The sequence below is a fragment of the Astatotilapia calliptera genome, chromosome 5 (assembly GCF_900246225.1).
Source record: "Astatotilapia calliptera chromosome 5, fAstCal1.2, whole genome shotgun sequence".
Lineage (NCBI taxonomy): Eukaryota > Metazoa > Chordata > Actinopteri > Cichliformes > Cichlidae > Astatotilapia > Astatotilapia calliptera.
In genome coordinates, this window is record NC_039306.1 from 10,297,739 (window position 1) to 10,325,099 (window position 27,361).

General features: G+C 39.2%; 1 protein-coding gene across 5 annotated transcripts in view; it reads right to left on the minus strand.

Moving 5' to 3' along the window:
* Positions 1-27,361, minus strand: part of arhgef10la (Rho guanine nucleotide exchange factor (GEF) 10-like a) — a 115,916-nt gene that overhangs the window by 39,846 nt on the left and 48,709 nt on the right. For all 5 annotated transcript variants that reach the window (XM_026167152.1, XM_026167150.1, XM_026167151.1 and 2 more), the window contains 3 exons: positions 26,594-26,721; positions 15,375-15,475; positions 3,366-3,487 (listed from right to left, as the gene is read on the minus strand). In XM_026167152.1, coding sequence (XP_026022937.1) covers positions 3,366-3,487; positions 15,375-15,475; positions 26,594-26,721 — 351 coding nt within the window. The remainder of the gene's footprint in view (positions 1-3,365; positions 3,488-15,374; positions 15,476-26,593; positions 26,722-27,361) is intronic.

Genomic DNA, 27,361 nt, shown 5'->3' on the forward strand with positions numbered 1-27,361 from the left:
AAGAGATAAATTGAGAGGAATCAGTCCACCCCTGCTGTTCTCACTCAGCAGACTTGTGATAAGGTTTATCTCCGGCGCCTAACGAGTTCGCCCAGTAGCCCACTCCAGCTCCCACTGAGTGGACCGGGGCACACAGAGCTGCACACAGCCAGCAGTGAATTGAGCTCCCTAAGGTGACCTGTGCGTGTTGTTCATGCTATGCTGCTTTAGAACTTTATTTTTGTAGGAAATGGCTTTGGCCCCTTCGGCCACATCTTTTTTAATCTGGGATTTCTTTTTTGCCTTTTCTTCATCCTTTCTACTCACTGTAACTCAGACTGCCAAGAGAAGCTGCAAAAGCTGGAGAAAGAGCTGTGGAGCTTTGGCACAGAGAGGCGTGTGTTTCCCAGAGGCAGTGTCTGAGGCAAAGATGGAGACACAGAGAGGGAGTGGGGGGCTGCTGCTGAGTTAAGCCCCTAATCACAGTCTGCTCTGCATGAAGGACTTAAAGTCACTCCATTTAATGCTACCTTCTCTTTAGTCAAAAAAGGAAAGAAATATTACTGCCTACCTCTCCAGCTTTCTGATACCTCGGCCCCCATTCCCATTACTAACCCATTCTTGAGATGCATAAAATTCCAAAGCTACAGTATACACTCAAATATAGCGCAACGCGCAAGTCATGCACATTCATAGAGTTAAGGAAGCATGAACATAATACCTGCACACACAGAAGTACAAGCGTAAATGCTTCTACCTTTTACTCATGCATGTTCATTTCACCACATGGACCAATTTTGCGGTAAACAAGGTTTGTAACTGACATAGCTGCTATGATTTTCACTGGTGTGCTCAGGTGCTTCATTTATTTTTGCAAGAAGACGGTGGTATCAGCAGATCCTTAGAGACTGCAGCGTCCCTCTGGCTCAAAATTCATTAATTCACTTGGCTCAGCTTCTACACGGGTGTAACACGCTTTTGCAAAATACTCCAGATAGTCATTAGCACCTTTTGGGAAATCCCACACCCCACCCTGACCCCGCTGTGTCAGTGCTGCACTTTTTCCACTTTTCACCAGCTGCTCTTTCACCTTATCGTCCTCTCTCATCAACATGGCTAGCAGACAATGGTTTGCTGTACAGGTCTTAATCTAATGCTGGAAGATTGATTTATGCTTGGTTGTCCCACAGCCATTAAGATAATTGCATGATCACTTTATAACATCCTCCCCTGGTGGTTGTGGTAATTTGCCTCCCCGCCACATTCCAACTTGCACAGTAGGACCCATAACCACATTATGGATACAGAAAATGTGGTCGGAAATATCATCTTTCAGCCCTTGCAAACTGATTTCATACCATTACCACTGACTTCTAAAACCCCTTAAGTCTATCTCTCACCTGTACTGACCATTTGATCTATCGGCGGCTTCTAGGTCTTAACAGCTTGTATTGATCGAAATTCTTGAGCCAGCAACCAGAAGCAAAAGCTTGCGTGTCACCTTGTAATTCCAATAGTCTATGTATTTTTGAGTGAGATCATCACTGAGATGGTGTATTTTTATCTGTTAGGTCAGTGCAAGTGGGCTTTGATTACATTCAATGGGAAATGGCTGTGTAAAATGGCACTATGATCTCTTTTGACAAAATCTTTATTAAAGGAGCCATTCTGCCACCACTATGGACTAATGGCTGCTTCACAGGAAAAGTTAACGTCAGTGGAAGTCAAATTGGTTTGACAGATTGATCTTAAGAGAGGCACTTTGCTTCCCGAATATAAACACTGCCAGTTCAAAAACATTGAACACATCAAAATATTTGCAGCTAAAGCACAATTGGCAAGTTCAAAAAGAAGCAGAGATTTAAAATTCTGAACTGACAACAACAGTAAGATGATCCTGCTAAAAATTTAATTTGTTCCACTGTTTATACTTCATCAGTCATTATTAGCATTATTGCTGCACTTCCAATTAAATTATACCGAGTCAGTGAGAGTATTAAAAAGCAGAATGCGTTCATCCAGTGGATTGCTAATTCTACAAGATAAAATTACATACACCCATAATCCTCAACAAGGTACAGCTTAATATTACACCAGATGTGCTGCTTTGACCATAAATAAGCAAGCTGAAACCTGTGATGCAATTTAGCCCATTCCAGACATGGGATATGTAACACCATTGGCTTCCTCAATCTGGTAAAGTGATGCTTCATTGAGACATACTCCATCAGGAAGAGCCAGGGCGTGGTGTGAACATTTAATAGGCTTGTTGCACTTCTTGAAACCAATACTGTAAGCACTAACTGCAGAGAATTGTAATAACACTTTCAAACTTGTGTATTTGTGTATATGTGCATGTGTGTGTCTGTTATGATGACAGCTATTTCCAACAAAAACACGGACCAAGAAATCTCTGGATTTGCATTAGACAATTAGTAGACTCCAGCTTATAAATTTGGACTGTTTAACAGCTCGCCTGTCTAAAGTGGGGGGAATAATGCCATTTCCTGTTAGACCCTGAATGCTCTAGTCTCCATGCCAGAAATGGTTTAACTCATTAATGAATTGCTGCTGTCATACTCTGTGGGTGATTGTTCCAACCTTCCTCATGGATGGATTAAGGTATAGTCATGAGTAATGAGTCATCACATACTCTGCCCTTATCATAGTAAAACCCTAACATTTTTGCTTTTAAATCAACATCTAAATTATAACAGATAATAAAGCAAAGTGGGGGAAAAGAGGAAAATTCAACACACATAAAAGGAGTTTTGTCTTAATGGAGTGGTTTGTTTGCACCTCTGGTAATAAAATCTGTGCCTCTTCCTCTCAGTGATATTTGTGTACCAGTGTTGGTGTTTAAATGTTAAAAAGCTTAATGTTCAGACTTTGTCCTGCGTGCACTAAAACCTTAAGATGTACTGCTGTTTTTTCCCAAAACAGCAGATTTGAGGTTTCCATGAGATTAGTTTGAGCAGTGTGAATGTAAGATAGAGACTGAAGGAGAGAATCTATTTCTCTGGGGTTTTTTATGTTCTTGCTGTTTATAACATTCTCCAAAACAATAATGACTTTGGTGCGCAATTCAAGGCGCTACATAGAGATGCCATCCTAATTTTGTGTCTGCTCATCTGTAAATGAGACAGCCATGTTAAAACAACATGTAACAGTTACTATCTGACCTAGCAGGGATGCTATTTGGACTGGCTTCACCAGAACAGTGACCAGAATGAACATTTGAACATGGAGCCTATATGTTGAAATACCATTAGACTGTTGGAAAGCAGTGCTGGCAGGGGCTGATCTTTGAAACTTCAGAAACATGTGTACAAACTAATTGTTTTTAAAAATAGATTTTTTTCCTTTAATCACAGAAGCAAAATTACCTTTCTCTCTGTTGATTTTGTAGCAAAGACAGACATGTGACAGGCAAGCAGTGGATACCAAAAGGGGGCTGTCGTCTTTCCTTCATCCTCTCCACATAACCAGCCTGGTGAATTTTCCTCTCCTGAAATAGAAAAAAAAAAGAGACTCTTTTCTATTCATTCTTACTTAGGTCACCCCAACTTGATGTTTAGTTTATGTACTTATTTTATTTCTTTTCAACATGCATCTCATTCCCACAGCTCAGCTAATCTGTAAACTATTTCAAGCTATGTCAAACCACATAAAATCACCATAAAGACATTTCACAATCTCAGGTATATAATATGAATGGTGTGATTAGCATGTGAATAATCAGCCAGAGGCTTATCCCCTGTTGTAGGAGGCGAGGCCAGGTACTGCCAATGCAGGGCTTCAACAGTGATTAAACCTTTACTTAATCAACAGTGAGAGTCTGCCCCAGCAGGAAAAATGCAACTGCCGGATTTGTGTTATAATATAATGGATTTGCCTGGTGTGTGAGCCTCATAGCACTGAGCCTTACAACAGGTGTACCCCTGACAAGTCACTGGGCAATTCTGCCAAGGTACTCCCATTATATAATTGTGTAATCATCTATTTCAATGTATAGAAACTAAACTGAGCATGAAATTTAACAGCTCTCCTTTCTGGTTTGTTTGCATATTTTATCTAGGTATAAGCTAGTAGAGATCACAGATGCATTATAATGAGCAAAAGGAAAAAGCTAATTGCAGAGTTTGTTTTATAGGAGTATCATATCCTTATTCTTTAGGTAGGGGATAAAATTTAAGAGTCAGTCAGTTATGTTGGCCAAGACAACTAGCCTGGCTGTACCCAAGAAAACATACCTTAATCACCAACTCCTCTACAAGAATGCTTGCATTACTGCAAAATCATTGGATTACTCAAAAGTTCCAGCACTGGAATCAAGGACAAAGCACTACAATAGCTCTCCTTTTATTGCAAAAAAAAAATGCAGGAAACAGTTTGCCCAAGGCAAGACTCTCTGCACTCCATCAGCCTCCAGAACATGTGGTGTCCCTCAGGGATCAGTTCTGGGACCCCTGCTATTTATAATTTATTTCCTTCCTATTGGAAATATTTTTTCCATTTTGAAATACAGTTTCAGTTTTATGCTGATAGGATATAACTTTATATTTCCACGAACCCCAACACCTCTTTTCACCTTCTAACCTCACTGCCCGCCTAGAAGCCATCACCACTTGATTAACAATCAATTAGCTCAAAGCAAAAAGCTATAAAACTGAAGTCATAGATATTAACTCAAAGTACTCACTTTCCAAAGTGTCTCCATAGCTGGTTCGCTAGACATTCCCTTTTTTACCACTCACACAAATAATGTCACAGTCAGCCTATTCCACCTATGTAACATTTCTAGACTATGCACTTTTCTTTCTCAACACAGCATCCAAGTTCTGGTTCAAGCCCTGGTCACCCCTAATTTGGATTATTCTAATGCCATTCTCTCTCATCTCCTCAAAAACTCTAAAGCAAGAATCATCACCTGCACAAAGTTCACAGACCATATTGCACCTATCCAACTTGGCTCCCCATTCCCAAGTGCATCCAGTACAAGGTTGTGCTTTTCACTTTTAAAGCTCTCAGTGAGTTGGCACCCCCATATCTCTTCGAGCTCCTTCACCCTCACACCCCATCCTGTGCTTTACGCTCAACCTCAGGAGCTGTCCTGACTGCTCCTCGTTTCAGACTAAACGCATTGGTTGCCAGAGCCTTTAGCTGTGCTGTGCCTCGTCTTTGGAACGTACTACCCTTTTCACCTTCTTACAACTAGTCTCTATCACATAGTTTAAATTACAGCTCAAAATCCACCTGTTCCCATCAGCATATCAGCTGTCATGCTTTGTGTTTAATATGTTTAGATTCAAATATTATTCCTGGATTTTTAATATCTATTTAATATTGATGTTGTTTTAGGCATCTTGCATTGTTGTGATATTCGAGGCTTTAGCAGTATAAATAAAAGCCAAAACACATTTATACAAAGAAAACAATAAGAATGATCAAGGGCAAAACTGTGTAGACTTAGATAAGTGCATTCTATCTTTTTTTAGAAATTTCTTTCAGTGAGTTTCATCCTGTGCTTTGTGCCTTGTATTTTCTCATAATTTTCACATTTCCATACTGAAACTTTTGACCTCTACAGAATTTCTTTCAGCTCTACTGGATTCGTAAAAGCAGAATCATAACTGTCATTTTTTCTAATCAACATACATTCAATAAACCATTAAAAAAATGTTAATTATTTGTTGTATATGAATTGTCAATTTTTTTGTATAAAAATAGTACTTTGTCATTTGGCAGCCATTACAAATTCAAACCTTCTTAGGCGAGTGTCTACAGGCTTAAAACTGAGGGGTTTATGTCTTAGCTTTGGCTACTCAAGGACAGTCAGTGACTTGTCCTTAAGTCATTTCTGCAATATTGTGACAGAATGTTTTTGTTCACTGAAATTATAGATGAACTATTTCCCCAAACTCAAATGCCTTTTCAAAAGCCTGTAACAGGTTTTCTACAAGGACCTCCGTTTTTGGCTGCATTCAACCTTTGCACAGTCTAACTGTACCTGAGACAAGCAACCCCCCACCCCCCACCCCCTGTCTTATCCACATGATCGTCAAAGGAGGAGGATCACTTCTCGTCTTTGGGCTTTCAGTGTAGCCAGCAGAGATCAGGAAAAAGGCTTTTAATTTTGTCATTCTGTCCACTGAATTGTTAGGCAATGACCGATAATTTCAAGAATACATTTTAGAAAAATTAAAGCCGTCTGTAAACTGACTGGCCAATTGACCACAGACTATAAGTGGACCTCAAGCAAAAACCAGAACCATCCCAGGGCCAGAAATGTTTTTCTTGTTGTTTATAAATTCAACATCTTCATTACAGATGTATGTTCATAAAGATATTCCATTGATGGACTCCAATCAAATTTAAACATTTAAAAAAAAGACAAAAAAAAAAAAGCAAACAGGATCCATTTGGACACAATTTGGAACGCTACAGCAAAAATCACGAGTGCTTCTGTAAATGAAAGGTCTCAGTTTTTAATTATTTTATAAGGTTGCTTACTTTTCAAATCCAAATTTTAATTTTGTCACTTTGAATTATTGGATGAAAGCAATTTTAAAAACAAAATTTACAATGGAAAAAGCAAACTAATATTAATATTCTGTTAATCAAAATATCCTCAAGTATAACAGGATATATTCCTGGCTCCTGTAAAGATATAAAGAAAAAAATATTCGTACATTATATTATAAATTCTAAGCAGCTTTGCATACAGATTGTACCTTGTTGACCCCATACACACAACATACTTGATATAATTTACTTACAATTCAAACATTTTTTAAGCTGTATAATCAAATTATGCTTTATGTTAGATATTTAATGGAGATATTACAAAGAATTCATCCATTTGAGTGCTTCATCTCAACACTTAAACAGTCACACTAAAAGCAGGGTTAATATAAATCCTTTCGTATTTTTTTAATCATCTTGAATTGTGGAGTATTATTGAATACAGTGATTATTTTGTGTGTGGTTGGCTTGTGTGCTGACTATCCCTCAGCAAGCCCCTGCTACGATTCATGGAGGTGTGAGGTCACTTATTAAAAGACTAATTGAAGACGGAGCAGCAAGTTCAGTGGTTTTCTATTCCACAGAGAAATTATCGACTTTCTTCAACTAATTATTAGATTAGCATAAATAATGTGCCGTTTGGGTACGCTGACTTCTTTTACTAAATTGTCACTCAGTAAAAATTAAAAGACAAATACATAGAGAGAAACACGGGGAATGAAAAGGACTGGGATACAAAGAAAATGACAGAGAGAAAAGTGGTAGGAAAGAACACAAATTAGCCTTAACCTTCAATCTTTGCCATGTAGTAATGAAGATGAATAACGGTGAACAAATGATAAGCACAGACCTAAATTGAATACGGCATCGAATAGGGACACACAGGCCAGTATCCTCACACACACACTCGCACAATCACACGCATGTACAACTACACAGTACACTTTCGCATCTGGGAATTTATTTTGCATCAGTCAAACCTTTAAACACAGGAAAATCTAACAATCAAGTCCTCCTGTTACATCCCATTTCTCCTATAAAGGACTCTCACGTAAGCATTTTAGGCTTCAGTGGTCTCACTTCTCATTCACTTTGATTGAGGTGACGTCATGTGTTGGCCAACTAAATTGTCGGGCTAGTCCGTCATCACAACAACGGCAACCAATCACATCGTGTAAACGCATAACAACAGGGCAAGCTCCGGTGTCTGGCTGTTTTTTTGACAACTAATATATGAACTACACAGACAGACACACACACGCGTTTATAACCTCTATATTTCATATCCAGATGTTACATCAGCTAATACAGGAGCCTGAACTGCTCCTATTGATGCACACGAAAACTTTTGCTGTATTTATCTCTATTACAACAACAAATGTGATTTTGGTATATCATGTCTTAGATTTTCTCCTTTTTAAAGGACAATAGCCAAATAAATATTTATAAGAAAACTACATTTCACATGCTTACAGCATTTGTTTGTGTCTTCACAGCACACTGCACCTCAAACTAGATTCACATCGTGTTGAATTTACCACAGATAGGCTTTACAAATCAGGAGAGAAAGACAGTCACGTTAGCTTTCGAATCGCAATTACAAGCAGTTGTGTAGGACATGCGATTTATTGTATCTTCCTATGCATACCAATTAGATTCAAATTGTCGGAAATTGTCGACACAGGCAGAAAACTACAGCAAAGCTACTAACAAAAGCAGTCTAAAAAACAACCAAAGAGGTGAGTTATTATGGTATTATGAAATGAGACAGTTATTTTCCATGCAGGTGGTTAGTAACTTAAATGTAGAGGCTTGGAATGTGCATCCACCTGTAAGCAGGCTGTTAAAAACATGTGTTTTAATGTCACATACAGACAATAGTTGTTTGTTTGTTTATTTTTTACCATGGTGTCCTATCAGAATAATACAACATTTGATCCAAAGAAATTGACATATAAAATTATGTGACAGTACAAAATTTGTCAGCTTAGTTGTTAATTCCCTGTTGGAAAACAGTGAAACTGAAGGCATGAACCATATGGATAAACATCTTAGACACAAACTGGAAAATCTGGTAGTATGCCCAAGTAACAGTTCAATCAGATTCCCTGGAAACATCACAGACCATGTAGATAACTAGATCTTGACTGATTTTTCCTGTTTGCCTCACCCCCATGCAAAAACACGAGACATCAATCATATCATCCTCGTCATTTGGCAGCTTATACAGTAAATGTCTTTCACGCTGGTGTCACATGCAAACTACATCACATTGGTTAAATGGGATTACAAATATACACGATAATAAATCAAGAAATAATGACAGATACAACCTTTCACAGATTACAAGAACATTATAGTTCTCATGAATCTAACCTCTTTGATATTTAACATTTAATTTTTGCGCTGTTTGCAAAACCTTTGAATGAACCACTTGGGTTTCCTCTAAACCAGAAAATCCTGTGTTTCTGTGTAGTCTCCTGGGAAAAATCTATAGTGAGTCTGAGAAAATATTCAGAAGTCAAAATGTAGCTTTCAGTTTGCCATTTACAGGCAAATACTCTCGCACCACCAGGCTTACTAAATCATAATCTCACCAGGGGGCTGAGGTACATATTAAATTCAAATGCCCGGATGCTACGGCTCTATTAGTGTGCTCTTAGTTAAATGACTGCTAATGGCACTTCTGCAGGGCAAGCTACCACCTGTTTGGGCAAGGGCTACACTTATTATCTCAGGGTAAACCATATTGAAGTCAATTACTGAGCTATGCTCCCACTCGCAAAAATGGAGTTACATCTATACGTGACTGCTGTTTCTGGCCCCTAATGACACTGAAGTACTCAGTCTGTTCTCGGTCTACATTTCCTGCAAACCTCCATCGTAAGGATTTATTGGAACACTGTTGACCATTTTATACCAGCGTTAGTGTCTTGTTACAATAAAAACTAATAAAACAACCAATTAAATCATAACACTGAATTTTTTTAAATAAAATTTTACTGTCTTAAAAAGCAAAAAATAAATTGCAGTGATTTCCAGCCGTGATGTTTATTTTCATACAGTGTTGATTAAAAGCAATTATGTAAAAGATGAGATTACACAAATTAAAGGTCATGGTCAGTTCTACTCAATCCCAGCTACTGTACCGTAACTATTCATAACAACATCATTTGTAACGCTTCTGGATTGGAATACTAAGTAGGGAGATTTCGTTTCTCAGTTTCTTTATTCTTATCATGCTTTTGTTTCAAGTCTTTTGCTGATTAAGATTAATTTGCAGATCATGGCACTCTATCAACCCTTGTGACACAAAGGCCAAAGATATAGACTAATTAAATACACCAGTGCAATTGATATTTCCCATGGATCAATGCGAGTGTGGGATCTGTTAATTAAATCCGTGATAATGTTTGCTCATCATAAACATTTCCCATGTTTGAGCACAGTGAGATAGGGAGATAATCTCTGCTGTCTGACAGATTAATTTTAGGGCTAACAGAAAATCCTTCCGATGAACGCCTTTTTTAAATGGGAGGTTTTCCTTGAATGTTTAGTTTAAAAGACAAAGGTGTTCAAAAGAAATCTTTCCACCTTCTTTAGCTTACTGGCACAAAAATAAAAGACAACACTTCCACATAAGGTTGACTAATGTTATCTGAAGAGATGCAGCAATATCAGTCACCATAGCAACCAAGTAATCTAAATCCCTTGGCTAATGGAAGTAAACCCCTGACGGTCTCCCATAAGACCAGGTGGATTTTGTATTCTCTACCCTTACTTTTCTCCTGTGTGGTATACATCGGCATGGCATAGGTTATCACACAGTGGATTAAGAAGGCGTGTCAGAGTGTGTGCCAGAACCCCCAAGCCGCACTCAACTCATCTATTGATCCACGTACGAGGGAAAAAGGAGAGACCGCCACACTTAGCAGTGTAACCGCAGGCAACAGCCCCCCGTCTGCCCTCTGTTCCCTGCAGTGGGACTGATTGCTTGTCTCAATCATCCTTTCACCCCCCCCCTCCACAACCGCCACTTTCTCACCTCCACACACAAACACACAATCCCACACAACTTCACCATCTCTCTCTCTCTCTCTCTTTACCCTCATTCATTTTTCCACTTCTGTCTCCAATGTCTCAGCGACAGTCTCTCATGATTTGACGGCCTCTTGTTCTTCTTGTGAGGGCCATCAAAGTCTGCAGCCTTAACCCTGCCTGAAAGAGCTGGGACTGCATGGAAGGAAGCAATTAATTCTGCAGTGAGAAAACCCATTAATTAAGCAATGCTTCTGGCTATTTCACGAAGACCCTTCAGAAACAGTAGGGCCACTCGGAGAGGCATAAAAGATGCAGTGGCACACCAGGTTATTAATGGACCCCAGGGCTCCTGGCAAGGAACCACCATAGGATAATTCTCACTTTTTGTTTCTAGGCCTCATAACTACACCACACTCACTCAAAAGTGACAAAAACTGTTTTCTGGAAACATGTCTTGTCAGAATGTGCTGCCATAATCATATCTAAAGCTCCACTACCAGAACAGTTTAAACATCTTGCTGAAGCACATCATGCTGTAGTTGATTTTTTTTTAAACTACCAAGAAACCAAAGGTTTATGGATGATCCAGGTGCAATGAGTTGAGAGACCAAAATGTATCAACAAACCATGGTTAATGGGCAATACACTAATAAGACTTAAATACAGTGTACAGAAATGTCATTAAAAGTCAGTGATAGTCACATGCGGCACGCACAGGGAAGGCCAGCAAGTACGTCAGAGTGATGGAGCCGTATTTTCTCTAAATGGGGGTAACAGGATAAACTCTAGTGTGAAGATGGGTCTGGGAAAATGAGTTTTGTGATATCTAATCGCTCACTAAATCATGCATGCGAACATTATCTACTTGTGTTGTCCACTATTCAGGGACATTTCGAAGCAAGGCACCCATTTCAGACTAAACAAGACCATGGTTCGGTGCGTTTGAAATGCTGATTCAACTCTAGGTCTCCCCTGAGCACAGGCCAGGCCTGCCTACGATTGCAATGATGAGGAAGCCTCGATGACAGCACGCCATCCGTGAAATTAAATCAACAACTCCCATATTGTAATTACATTTGGTTAAATGGGAAGGCAAAGTGTGGTTGTAATACAATTAACACGTAATTGTCATCCTGACCAGGTTGGTGCTGATCTATTTCCCCAAGGGATTCAATGAAATCCATCTCCCTGCCCTCCTCTGTACCATTTGTTTTGAAATGAATGATTTGCTGAGTACCAATGGGTCACAGGGCAGCTTCATTACCAAACCGGTGTAATGTAAGTGATCTAAATGCTTCTGTGATCAACTGGAAAAAAGATATATTTCGCAGAATTATGACACCGATTCTAAACTTAAGGAAGATGTTTTACAACAGCTGTACAAGTGTAACAGCTGGTCATACAAATATTGTCAAGAATAAACCTCAAGCATAGCTTCATGAAATTGATGCAAGACCATTTTAGACAGTTGGTCAGAATTGCGTACATTTTTAGAATCTATTTAGTTGCACAACATATGTTCCAGATTAATAAAATAAAATTAGCACTAAACTGTGTATTAATATTCAACAATCATTCATGGTTTGCATGTGGTATCGCTTACTTTACAGCATTTGGGGTCATCTGCACCCCTGTAATCCTATAGAAGCTATCACAAATAACCAGAAAGATGAACTACAGGCAGCTCGTTTAATTCATACTTTTAGACCAGCTTAGGTAAACAAGGTTTTTTTTTTAATTATTTTGTTTTGTTTTCATAAACTCTATACTCTTATTAGCTATTAAAAATTTCCATTAGTTTCAGTTTGTGATTGCAAATGAAGTAGAGTGACATTGTGTGCACTGTCAGCTGTGAATATCTTACATCTTTCCCCATCTCTCTCTCTCTCTCTGGCTCGCTCTCTTCAAGGGTAAGAGAAATGTAAGATGGCCCTAGACTAATACTTTGAAAAAAAATAATAATAATAAACGAAAACAAGCAACTTTTCTCAAGTCTGTGCCACTCACGACTTTTTCCAATTGCTCGCACTTTTATGTGCATCATTTTTGTGCATGCCACTGGTAAGTTAAGACTGCAGTGATCCTAAAACTGCACTGATACAGCTGTATGATGCATAATACGAGAGTTACTTCTATCATTTCTGGGCGAAAAAGTCAAAAGAGCATGAAATAACACCACAGAGCTCTGCAGATCGAAACAACCAAGGCTTATGTATATATTAAAGTCCAAAAAAATAATGTTGCAACTTAAGTTCTTTGTAAATATCTGATGTTATCCTGAGACAAAATCTGAGACTTAACCCTAGTTGTTTTTTGATAATCCAATCAAAAAAGCAAACATCATCAAAGTAAGCACAGGTTTAAACACAAATGCTGTCAATCACTGACAGGGAATCAAGTTGAAGCATGGTCTTCATTCTTCCTCCAGCCTACACTGCCCAAATCTGTGTCTTGAACTTGATATGTAGTAATCACATAATTACTTGATATCTTGACTGCAGCGGGAGGTTGTCTATAATCTTTTCCCCTCTTTGAACTCATCTTCTTACTCGCTCTTATTTCATTCCTTGTCCCTACGCTGCTATTTTATTACTTTTCCATGCACCTTCAAGCTTGTTCTCCTCACACTTGACTGCTTGTCATGTTGGTGATGGTAAAATCTAGATGTATGGCACTGCAGTTCTCATGGTAACATGGCCTTGATAGCAGTGTTGGCTAAAGGCCTAAAATCTTACAATCTTAGATATGTCAAAAAATGTGACACTTTTCTAAGTCAAAGAAAAATTGTAATGTCAGTGACAAGCACTTGACACTGCAAGGTAGAAGGGTAACGTGGCAAACACAAATAGGTGCTGACATTGCCGTTATTGTGAATAAACATTACAGTAAAATAATATTAATAATACAATACAATATTTACATTTTGATAGCATTTTATCCATTGTCTTCAGGCTGTTCAGGTTCTTTCTAAAGGTGTCAAATCCAATAAACCAAGAAAATTCAATGTTTGTCTTCCTCCCATGTGAATGCCAAATATATTTTGTTTACTGGATTAATTTAAGCACAGTGGGTTAAAATTGCATATTTTTAATCTTCTTCTGGTCATTGTATTCTCCTTAGTATTCTCTTGAATTCATATTTGATATGGATGGTCTATATAAATGAGTAATAACTGCAGCATGGGGGTTCCTTGTGAGTATGACAACTATGGCTAATTTGCATGATTTGGCTTTGAATAATGCCCATGTCCACACAGAAGCCATAGGGGAGGAGAGCTGCGTGTTATAACTATGGTGCTGTCCTCATCAGTACGCCTGCTGTGTTGCTGATAAAGGTGTGAGCAACAAGGAAAGACTGGGGATGCTGTGCTTCACTGCCACCACAGAATCCTCTGCTCTCAGCCTGATGTCTTTGATGTCACTCTGACACAAACCATATACAGCAGGATCTACTGGAGGGTCTACAGGTGCACTTCATGCTTCTTGCACCTCTATACCCCTGCTGTGAGAGGTAGGCCGGCAGCGCATGGGAAGAATCCAGTGTTGTTTTTTTATTGTAATGTGCAAGATTGGAGAATCTCTAGATACAGCAGAAGTATAGTTATTGGGAAAAATCCTGTAAAGCACAAAACATTTCAAATTTCCTCTTGACCGTTGCACAACCAAGATTTATCCGACCCCCTGTTCATTTCAAAGCCCAGTAGGGGTATTAAATCATTCCCAAATACATGGCCACTTATCTAAACAAGACATTTCATTGAGTTTTCTTTAATCTAGCTACAAAACCTTCTAAAACTATTTTTTTCTGTGCTAACACTCAATGCAATAGCCTCTTGGATGAAAGAAACCACATCAGTAAAACTGCACAAGAGCTTTGTTGGAAGACCAACAGCATGCACAGTGCAATTGAATTTGCACAAGAGCTGTGTAAGGGGACACATTGCACGCACAACAAACCCAGAATAAACTGTATGTGACATAAAAAGTGCTCAAGGCAATACAGTGAAAGGGAAAGGATTGGAAAAAGGAAACAGAGGTGGTGATTAAGTCGAAAATGCGCCTTCATGGATAAATAAACAGATTACTGTCCTCGAGAGTCTTGTTTCTGCTTTTGCCACTGGATGACAGAATGCACCGATGAACCAAAGACAGGAAGATCTCCTGTACTACAGCATGGTCAGATTGCATAATAGGCAAAAGTCTGGGCAGAGCAAGACAAGGGTTAGAGGAAAGAGGTTAGGGAGATAAAGAAGAACTGTGCTGCTCCCTGCTGGGCAGGGTCTGGCCAATTTTATTTCTTTCTATGTTGAATGTGCACGTTGTGAAGTCTTGATACCCAGTCGTGATGTCCAGAATTAGAAAAAGAAGACTTACTGCATTAAAAATGGTAGAATATAGAGCCATAAAACAGTTCTAAAGCTAATGCTTTTTCAGTCCCAATAGTAACCTTCATCCTTACAAAGCAACTTCATTAACTCGTAGGCGGGAATCTTTCCTGAATGATCACTGACGATTGTTTCCACAACAGACAGATGGAAAATTGTATTAACGTAACGTTGTTTTAACAGTTTGCTTCACTGTTCAACATAAACTTCAGGTGACCCAAGTGAGAATCCTTTTCTCTGCTTACATAAGCCGTAATACTTAGTACTTAGCCAATAGAGTAAGAAGCAAACACTGATGATGTGTCTGAGCGCCTGACTTAAAACATTGTCATTGCATTTCATTGTATTACATCATCCCGTTTAAAAAGAAATGACTTCGTAATCCTTTCTGTTTGTGTTAGACTGCTGCATGCCTTTGTGAATGTGTGTGTTTGTGTGTGCTTACGTAGTGCAATCTTGGCCAAGTGCAGACGGTTGACCCATGAGATCTTACTAAGGGGGTTAGGAGTGTTGAAGACCACCATGAAACTGACAGGACGCCCTGACCTGGTGGAGAAAACAAATGCACAAAAAAAAAAACACACAGACTCAGCTTCAGATGGATGCAGACATCATATGGCATCGAAAGGCATTATTAAGCAATAGCAGAAACACTTTTTGGGTATTATTTCTTTTATTTTTATTATATTTGTGCAATTTGGTGGCATTTGGGTGGAGTTTGCATGTTCCTGTCTAGCCTGCATGGGTTCTCTCCAAGTACTCTTGCTTTCTCCAACAGTCAAAGACATGCTGGTTAGGTTAATCAGTTGTTCTAAATTGACAGTAGGAGTGAATGATTGTCTGTTTCTCTGTTAGATCTGTGGCATACACCCTATTTAAGCTGTGGAGGCGTAGATATGTTCCATGCCCCACTGCAACCCTGACTTGGATAAAAAGATAAAAGAATGAATGGATGGATTTTGTCTGTGTTGTTGGGATCATTTTAAGTGGTATACAACAAAGTAGACCTGACATCACTGTGACATCAAAACAGAAGGCTACAAATTCAAATTCACATTAATGTGAAAGCATGAAGCTTAAACCAGAATGAGGAAAACAGGGGAAAAAACAGCATGCTTAACAGGTCTCATTTCACTGAGCTGAAAATTGCATCAGTGTTACTGGTGCAGTAAAAAAAACTAAATAAACATATAAATGCAAAGGCGTTCTTGATCCCCAAAACAAAACAGCAGGGAGGATTCAACCAATGGAGCTCTAAAAGCAGAGGAATCACACTCTAACTGTTGCATGTAATCACTCCTTTCTGTGCGCTACCAAGCAGTAATGACTTTAACCAAACAAAACAAACTGCGGCCATGCATTAGTTTATAACTGGCTGAGAAATGCCAAAAAAAGGGGTTTAAAATGTGTTTAAATTGTGAACTAAACTAATCAAAAAGTCTGCTTTAACACATAATTAAAGTGACAATCTGGTGAACTTGTTTTAGATTTACCTCTTTTTATTTATCTTTATTAATACATTGTATGCACTACAAGGCTGATACCTTTAAGGCACACGAAAGACAGCAAAAGCACATTTTTGACATATTCTCGAGATGTTCTATATAAAAGCAGAAAGCAGAACAATACGCTCAGAGAAACAGCACCAACAGAGCACCAAAAGAAATTTTTCATTTCATGGGACTTTAAGTTTAATACAACAAGATTTTTTATGTCATAACAGCTGCTTGCCTGCTTGTAGCTTTACAGCAGTTCAGTCCAGTAAGCTGGGGCTTTATAATTTCAGCCTGTACGTCAACATTCAGTTTGGCTTGTGATGATCACACAGCGTGGTCCCACTAAATCGCTTATAGGTAGCCTCCAGTGTTCAAAATGCCACTAATGCATGGGCTTCAATGGCACAACCAGCACAGGCTCTTTTGAAAGAAACTCAGAAACAGTGGGAGACCAGATAGTATAGGTGTGAAAGGAATAGAGGAACAAAATGACTGGTAGAACGAAGGATTATTATACTTGACATACTGAGAAATTTGGAAATACATGTTCATTTTAAATTAATATAATTTCAGTCAGCATGTAACAGCTTTCTTAGTTTTTCTTTTAAAAAAAACAAGATTTTAATCTCTCAATCTAAAAGGAAGACAAGTTTATGAATACCATACTTAGCAGAAAATGATTCTGCTATTAGAGTGACAAGAAAAGTTTCTTTTAACTCTTTTCTAGCCTTAATGTGACAAAGATATTAGTAGATTTCTTACAAGGAGTGCAGACAGGGAATGAGTGATTTGGGCATTTCTTTATCCTCAAAATACACAATATGCTGGCAAACCATAAGACAAACTTAGTCATTAATTAATGAAGGTGCTCAAAAGTTGAATAAATGGAAAGGGAATAATTTACCAGAGGAAACAAATGCCCTGAACAACACTAGCTACTCTGTTTATGTGTAGTTCCATTATGAACTCATAACTTGAAGTTAAACAAAGCTGAAAAATGACCTACATCCTTATATCCCATTAATATAGTTTGCTTATGGCCTTTATACAAATTTGCATTTTGCCTCCAATGCTTTATGGTAATATTGGTTATCAGTATCTACATGTATTTACAGGTTGTTTCTTCAAGGTAGGCAGCACGTAGAATTAGAAAGGTTATTTCGTAAAGTCCTTTTAAAATTACATGAGTTTAAAATATGTATGATATGAAAGGGGAAAAAATGCTAACTTTTAAATTGGATAAAAATTCAAAAAAGTAAAAAACAAAACAATTAAAACAACAGTGCAGACAGTAACCAACAACTGAAAATGTTCAACATTCTCCCATATTTTCTGAATATGTGCATATTTTCAGATTTAGGAAACAAACTGACAAGTGAGCAACAGAAAACAGAAAATTATTCGTGATAAATAGCACAAAGGAGTTACTACAATTTGAATTCAGAACAATCTGAATTTTATCAATGCAAACTGCAGTGAAAACATGTGAAGACAAAATATTTTACTTGCACTGACTCCTCCCTAACGCACAGCCAACCACCCTAAATTTGCCAGCTGTTAACACTGTCAATAGCCTTAAAGCCAGCTGGTGTTGTGTCTCCTTTATCCCCTCTGGTCAATTTCTTTTTCTCTGTAGTCCTGGGTTGCAAACAAAAAAACATGTGCGGTGAACAAATAAACGTCAGTCAAATTGTTATGGGCTGAGCCTTCCTGGCTGCTTGAGCTTAAAGCACTCAAATGCTTTATATACTATGCATGGTTGCCATGCGCTTGAGCACCATTGTGCTATATCAGATAGAAATTTTACCTTTCACTAACGTCTGGGATCACACAAACACATGTGTGCTGACTCAGCAGTAAACAGTAAATGATAAAAGTTGAGGGTAATTGTTTGAAAGCAATAGTCTAACTGCATTATACTGCAGTCTATATTAAACTGTTAGCTAGTGCCTGAATGTTGTTACATAAAAAAAAAAAAAAAACAATTTGGTGCATTAAAATTCACCTGAACGCAGGAAATCTCGACAGGTCTCGACACCCCAAGATTCTCAGCTTAATGTGTTCCTTCCTGGTGCTGAAACAAGACCTATGCCTGTGACACTGAGCGTGTCTTATGTAAAAGCTTTAAGCGGGTTTTCCCACCCAATAGAAAACACTCCAAGTGATTACCAAACCAGGTATCAAAATGGGTCGTGAAATGCAAGGTCTCTCCCAGAGCAAAATGTTTTAAAGTAGATTTTCTGTTTGAATGCCATTACTTAAAGGTTGTGTAAAGTGCTAGAAACACAAAACTCAGGTAATAGACGCCTGTCTAAACACTTAGTCTCTTCAAGCATCCCCTTTTGTCAGGCTTTTTGTCAGCTTGAGACCACTAGTCATGCATGTGTTGATTTTTCACTCTCTTTTCAGTCAAATACAATAACCTCTAAATTCCTAGCAGTCTAAAACAAGACTGGCAAAGACTGCCCCGAGTTAACAATGACTCATTGTTAGTCAGTGTCTAACTACAGACAGACGGTGGTGTGGTGTCTGGCTTTATTGGAAGTGCAAGTAAATTGTCTAGCCAAGGATGGGACATCTTTTTAGAGCGCTAAGCAACTTTCCAAAATAATGCTTTACCTTCAGTCACCTGTACAGCTATTCTGCAGTGATTCTGAGGCAATGAAAGGAAAAAAAAAGTGCAAGGGAATGCAGAAAAAGGGGTGGGGAGGGGCTAGGGTCTCAGGCACACATAAGAAAGACAATTTCACACTCAGGAATCATTAGAAGGCAATTGAGTGGAGAGCAGTGCGTAGTCGGATATTATGCTTCTGTCATACCTGCCACTGCCCGCCACAAATTAATTTTCATTTCATAGAGGAAGGATGAAAACGTCAGAGAGAGACACACACGTATAGTGAGAGAGAGAGATTGAAGACAGGAACAGAATAAAGTAACTAAGATCTCAAACTTCCTTGACATGTTGAAAAAGTGGACCTTTCACAAAGAGGTGTAATTCATACAATTTGCTGCTTAAATATAGGAAAGGCAATTTGCCCAAGACAGAAGGGTAGACAGGGTGTGATGAGAATACAACTACTCTCTTGGCTACATTCCTTAGGTAACACTTCATGCCCACACGGCATCAAACATGCTAAACTGAGCGCAGTCTCCATTCCTCCCTCCTGCCCTCTGATTGACAGCCGCAGTGCAGGTGTGGTGCATTGCCAGAATGGAGAACTAGACTCGGGCATGCTGGCAGAGGCGAGATGAGAAAGGCTGAGAGGTAAAGAGAGAAAAGGGAAGGGGAGGGAAACAGAGAGAGGGCAAAGCGGGGCAAGGGAGCGGAGAGAGGCGCTCGCCCAATGGATTTATGGGAGCAGGTCAGTGCCGAAGCACACGTGTGATACTAATGCACAAGGACGGGACAGATGTAGGATTGAGTGCTGAGTGGCAGCCTGTCATGCACCCATCCTTCAGTTCACCCCGTCCTCCAGAGAATCAAAGAGAAAGTTTGTTCTGCAAAAAGTGAGATAACTAAGGGAAGCATTCAGATGTAGTTCTGGTATGACTTGATGGAACTTCAGGAGAGATACACTTAAAGTGCGTCAGGATCGAATCTGATTTATAGAGGCGTTTCATGATAATGTGCAAAATCATGTTTGGCTTTTGGTGATGCAGGTTGCAACTTCCAGAGCGCCTAAAATCTGAATGAATGCTCAAACCGCCACAGCAGCAGTCGTGATACTTAAATGTTTGTGAATCCAGTACCAGCACAGCCCTCCTGCAGATGACACAATAAAAACAGACACGGACAGCATACACTGTGGTTTTATCTGCGATACTGTTGATCGCAAGTAAATATCTGCTTGTCGGTATTAATACAAGTCTCAAGTCAGCCTGCAATCCTTGTAGTGGAAATCTCTCTGCTACACAAAAGAATTATACTTAGAGGACATGGTTAAAATTAATTTAATTTCATCTTAATTGGTTGCCTCGGTGTTTACAGTTAAAGTAGTTAACAGGGTGAGGTGACCTTATTATATGATTTATTCCACAGCTTAAGGCTACATTTAAAATAAGCAGTGTTTGATGTGAAGTGGGTTTTTTCCCCCACTTTCTCTAGCTATATGGAATTATTCATTTAAAGATTTCTGTGAGCTTGGCAGAGTTGTTGTTAGTACAAGTTATTTTTCTTTGCATTATGAAAAGTTAATGTTAACTCACAAGAATCATATCTTTATAACTATGAAGGGGAGAACAGACAGCTGAGTGGGCCGTCCACTATCTCATTGATGTTACTGTCAGGCGCTGGAGATATAAATAAAGGTTTAGAGCAACATTTGACATCTAAATTGAGTGGTATCTAGTAATTAAAATTCATGGTGTAAAGGTTAGAAGCATTTATACAAAAAAAAAATCAATACATAACAAAAAGCTATTTATGAATATGTTCTTGTGGAAACAGGTTCAGATAATATAAGATACCTCTTCAGTTAATGAGAGCATACTCCTCCAGCAGCCCTGACTGCTCGAGCAGTGAGTAAAATGTTTCCACTTAAAGCTGACCATGGAAAACGTGTCTTAGGTGCCCCTCAGCTCCAGCCCCACTACAAACGATAACTAGCACATAGTAGAGAACGGTGGTTATTCTTTGCCACATACTTGTGCGAATGTGGGTACTGTACATGTGGGAATAAGAAGGGAGAAAAAGAAACAAAAGAGCAACCTGTCCCTGGATAAAAGTGGCTATAAATAGAAGAACAGCGCAGGTAGGTGCAAAGGTGGAGTGCCTTTCACATAAGTATGTATTCACATGTATGTTACAGATGTTATACTAACACTGCCATCTTCAGAAATTTGGGACAAGTGTCTCCCGCTGCCCTGGATGCTTTCCAGTACTTAGGCCGGTGGCCAGGATCCTCACTCTGTTGTGTGCTTTTACTCATCAGCCTGATGATTTGCCTCACCTGCCAACCTCAGTATATATATGTCTCATTGTTCCAGATAACTAAATGGTAACTAAATCACAGAAGTGCCGACACAAGATCCCTTCTCTTCAGTCCAGCTGTGCTTAATTAAAAGAGTCATCCTGTTATTTAGTTACTCCGCTGCCCTTCCCTGCAAACAATTCAGTTAGTTTGCTGCCTGTTCAAGCGGCAGATTTGCTTGTCGTTAATTATCAATTTCTACTAAAAGAGTAATGTAAAGTTCAATTCTATTTTAGTCCCCTTTTATTTGTGTGACAGACAACATCTGAGAGTTGGACAAAGCATGAATAACTTTAATCTAAAGCTAAAAAAGTAGTCCAAGTAAGAAACCTTTTCCTGAAACTAGGGCTTCCGGTACTAATATCAAGTCATGCCTTCTGTATGTTTCTTGTTAGACACGTGGAACAATCAAAGAAAAACCTCTGTTGTCCAGATGCAAAGATAAGACTTTCAGTCAGAATGCACTAGAAATCAGTCATCTGACTGCGAGCTGAAGTACTGCCACCTGCCTTGCAGGCATTCGGCACATAAAAGCTTCCGTTAAATAAAAAAAGGAAGAAAAAAATGTTTCTCTGCTACTGCTCTTTTGTGTATGCTGTTCTGGTGGTGTAAGTGGATGAAGCAACAAACACATTTGGTTAAACTATGAAATTTGAACTCTGTATCTATCGCTTGCCAGTATGGTCCATGAATCTATGCCTGTGGTTGCTCCTGCAGACGCAGTAAAAGAGGATGTTAATGAACTGCTGTCACACGTAGGCTGGTGCCTTTGAGGCAGCAGTCGGGATTCTCTCCACGTACTCGTCTGTTTGCAGTGTGGAGGCTGTGATGTGCTGCCTGACTGCAGAGAGTCGCTTGCGGCCAGACAGGAGGGGACCAACTCAGTACAGGGGGTCCCTGCTGCGGTCCCACTCTCTCACCAGCAGAGCAAAGGCTTAGCTCTGCGTGCGAGAGTGTATATCTATGTTTCTGCCCCATAATGTGTGTGCCTCATCGTGTGAAATACATGCTTGCTCTTTTTGCAGTTGCATTTGTCAGTGGGAAGTATATGTGAATACATGTAACATACAGGTGCTGGAAGCAGTGTGATGCTTATGAATCATACTAGTCACAAAATGGAAAAAAGAAAAAAGACAGTTAGGAAGGAGCTGTGTGTGTGTGTGTGTGTGAGTGTGCGTGTGCGTGTGTGTGTGTGTGTGTGTGTGTGAGTGTGCGTGTGCGTGTGTGTGTGTGCATTTCTAAGAAACACAGACTGTGAACCAGAAATTGTGAACCATATTAGTCACAAAACAAAAAAGGACAGTCAGGAAAAAAACAATGTGTGCACGTGTGTGTGCGCATGTGTGTTTGAGAGAAATAGAGCCAGTCTGTCCACTGCTCTCCCCTACAATCTGCTGCTATTGCACCCTGGGTAGTGTCAGAATGGCTCGGGTACCCGCTGTGCCACCTGTCACCCCAGCCCCGAGGCTCACTGCCGGTCCAGCCACCCAGCACTGAGGCCCAGCCTCAATTAGATTGCTATCACACAACCAGAATTGGCTCTTTTTCCCTACAGGAGAGTTCTCTCTTTCAGCTGACATTGTTATCTTTTACGTCACCACAAAAACTCCAAGTATGATTTCAACACGAGTCTTGCTCTACAGTATTGAATTTTTAAGTACAAATATACAGCTTGGACATATGTCGGGGTGGGGAATCTCCTTGTCAGTTCAGTTGCTAATGACATTATCACAGGAACTCTGCAAATAGGGTACCCCTTAAAGGGGAATTCGGGGACTCTCTTGTAAGCGTGGCATCTGGCTCCACCAAACATCTGAGTAAGCAGATTGGCCCTGCAGGCCTGGTGTGACAGCCGATGAGGAAGCTAGGAGATGTGGGAGAAGTGATCTGCACAGCTCCGCTGCTCAAGCTGTCATTTTAGCTTGGTTTGGCACAGTTAGATTCTCTCTGGCTCTGAAGCATTAGGCCCACTCTTCTGACTGCCGCTGCCCTGCCGGCACCAAGCCAAATCTTTCATGGGGGAGGTCGCTCATCACTCTCACTCTTTCTTTCTTCCTCTCCTCCCCCTGCTTAGTATGTCTCAGCAGGGCTCTGGCTTCTTTATCGCAATCTTTCTCTTTTTGTCTTCCCTTGCCTCTTTCTTATCCTATTCCCAGCAGAAGCCACGAAATGGAATCCATTATAATCTGCCATTATTTGCTATTTTCCAGTTCTTGTTCCAGCACTCTAAGCTACTCATATGCTCTCTCCTTGCCGTCTTTGTTGGTCTCTAAGTAGGTGTTCAGTCATTCATTAGTCAATCCACCCACCAGGATGCACCTCAACATGTAACACTAGCACTTCTGTGCAAGGTAACCTTCTGTGCATTGTATGCAGCTTTGTATTTTAACCTAAGACAATAAAAAAAATCAAATGTTTTTTTGTTTTTGGACTATTGAAGAAAACATGCCTGAAAGTTCATAGTATTGCATTTTACAAATTTTCTGTGACTTAATAAAACTAAATAAAAGAACTATAAGACTACAACATTTATATTAGGAAATCCAATTATAGGACCGAATATCTTGCATTTCAAGACACTATAAACACACCGTAAATGTAGAAAGATATTACCGGGCAATTCATCAAAATTACACATTAGGGGCCGAGAGTTAAGTAAAGGCCAAAGCAAAAAACGTTTCTCATTATACGCTCGAAAAAGAAAATTTTGTGGAGACAATTCATTATTCAATCCAAGCACTGAATAAAATGAATTATTTGAGTTGGGTAATTACGCAGTCACGACAGAACAAACTGTTCCCACCTCTGATTTGCAAAAGGTCAAGGTGCCTGTTGGCCCACGGTTCTAAGAGCATGTATGTCACCACAATTCCTGTTGCTTTTACCCATTCCTATTTTTCTTCCAGTATTTTCTGCCTCGGTCACATTAACAAATATAAAAATATATGAATTTAGGCATTTAAAAAAATACCATAAATAAAAAGTCAATGTTAAAAAAAAATAAATGCCAAAAACATTTGTTTCAACATTTACTCGTGACCATTTGCTGCAAATATAAATGAATTCAAGTGTTCCTGAGATGCTGTGTTCTTGAAACAGGAGATTAACCTCTGAATTCTAAAATCTAATCAAATGAGTCCAAGTGAATTTTTGTGCCAAAGCTGTAAATGTTTCCTCAAGGCACTTAAGAAATGTTGTGAGATGTATCAACATATGCACAAATGTACCCAAAAACAGAAAGCTTCCAGCCACAGCTTTTGCCAGCTGGAACTGTAACTGACTGTATATAAAAGATGGATGTACCCACTGTGAAATCAGCAACCGGTTTGTGGACAGCCATTAGAAAAGCCCTAGAGCAGTAATCAGCTTATGCTAGTAATGGAATGGAATGGCTGTAACACAACTCTAAAAAGTTGTGAGCAAAAGGCTGGAAAAGTAAATGGTACTAAAAAGAAACAGCTGGAGGAACATTTTGCAACTAATTAAGCTAATTGGCAACAGGTCAGCAATGTGACTGGGTATAAAAAAAGAGCCTCAAAGAGGTTTACCATTCTGCAAAAAACTGCCCTGTCAGAATAAAATTTCCCAGTGCAAAGACTTTGAATTTCTTATCATCATAATAATACATAATATCAACACAAAATGGAGAGTGACTGGAGAAATCTCTGTGTGCAAGGGACAAGGTCAAAACTCAGTATTGGATGCTCATAACCTTTGGGCCCTTGGACAGCACTGCATTAAAATAGACTTGACTTTGTCGTGTCAATCACTGCATGGACTCATTTCCAGAAATCAGCGTCTGTAAACACAGATTGCAATGCCATCCACACATGTAAGGTAAAGCTATACCATGCAAAGAAGAAGCCATATGTGACCGTGATCCAGAAACGCTGCTGTCTTCTCTGAGCCAAGACTCGTTTAAATTGAAAGAGGCAAAGTGGAAAACGGAAAACTGTAAATTCTTTTTTTGAAAAAATGTAAGCCATGTTCTTCAGACTAAAGAGAAGAAAGACCACCCAGCTTGTTATCAGAGCAAAATAACAAATCCTGACTGTATGGACTTGTGCATACGGAAATGGCACCATTAATACAGAAAGGTGTATATATAGAGTTTTTAGACCAACCTTGAATATTTCAGTAAGACAATACTGTCCCGCATACTACACCTATTACAACAACAAGGCTTAGGAATGAAAGAGTCTGAGTCCTGAACTGACCTTTCTGCAGTCCAGACTTTGACAAATAAAAACATTTGATAACACGGAACAGAAAAAAAACAAAGAGCAAAGAAAACCAAGGAGCAGCTAGAATCCTATATCCGACAATAAGGGGACAACATTATTCTCCCACAAATCAAGCAACTGGTCTCCTCAGTTTCCAGATGTTTCTGGAACGTTTTTTGAATTTTTCTGCCATTTTTTATCTTTTAGATTTTTGTCAGTTTAAAACACAATATCTGTAACTTATTACATTCTGTATTGATTTGCAAGTTACACAACGTTCCAACATTTTTTTTTAAATTGTGGTTGTAGATTTTTGTGTTTTTAAGCACCACTTTTCTCACTCTCACAACAGAGACAAAATAGCACTCACCAAGTGCCAAAAACCAAATAAGTCACAACTTTAAGCCTTTATATAATTTAAATGGTTGAAATATATGTTGTATGCCAGTTATATAAAAAAATAAGTAAATCATAAAGACCAAAAACATCTTTTCAATTAGATTTTAAACATGTTTATTTCTACTAAAATGTTGGAATTTTTAAATGACTCAAGCTCAAGTGTCCAATTGAGGAACTGCAGTTTTTTTGCGTTGCGCATGGGCTTCATCTATCAGCCTCGGCGGCTGCTTGGCATGAAAAAGTAAAAATGTTGCAAAGCATAGGGAGCATGGATTCTAGCCGAGCATAAGCCTAATTCTCCACGGTGATAGAACATGCACAGTAATATAATAACTAATTAATATACTCATTGGTTATAAAACGCTCATCACTGGGTGTTATCGTTTAGTGGTTTATGTGACTGCCAGGTTGTGTCAGTGTTTGGTAATTTCATCATTTGAACATTTAAACCATTTACCAAAAAACACTTTTGAACTACTGTTAATGGTGTTTTGTTTTGTTTTTACTCTTCATGTCATATACACTTAAACAGTACATTTTACTTGGATCCACATTTGTATGTGAAATACTACTCACTTGTCTGGCCTGCCAGGCACCTGCAGGCGTAAGCGACATTTGTTAGCACTCTGGATCTGTTCTTCTTTGATGCGGATAAGCCTCTGCAGAGCCAGACACCAGTCCTGGGCCACAGTGGTGTTGAGGTTCTTTGACAGAAAAACACACAGTTAAAAATTGTTTCTCAGTTCTAGCGTACACTAGGTCATCTAGCACAGACCCAAGTGCACCGAGCACAGGTGTATACTATAGATGTACTTGATACTGTTGCACACAAACTGAGAAACTGCCACACATCCATTTGAGAAAAAAAAAACTGCAGTAGGTGATTTGAGGCAATGTGCTTCAAATAACATATTGAACAAGCATTTTTATCTTATCAAGCGAAATTCTGAATTGACTTCAGTACCAGTATCCATTTTACAGTAAAACATAGACCCTCAAGTCAAACAGAATCAAATCAATTTTCTGAAGTCAATGAGCTGTGCAGAGATATTCTGTCTATTTGTTCAGCGGACAATATTAGAACTCTGTGGAAAGTGAATGTCATTTAGTGCAAGGCGAATATCACTCTTCCTGAGGACATTATGCTCATTAAGTGCAGGGAGGCAAAGGTGCCACCATTAGCCTGAGAGGTTCTTTGGTGATTGCTGGAGTATACCTCCCCGGAGGTGTTACTGTATGCAGTGTATGGCACTGTTAATGTGACAGTGCTGCACTACTGTGCCCTGATTTAAACTCTGCAGGAGGGGTACTGACAGCTTCTTTTGCAACATAACAAATCTGACA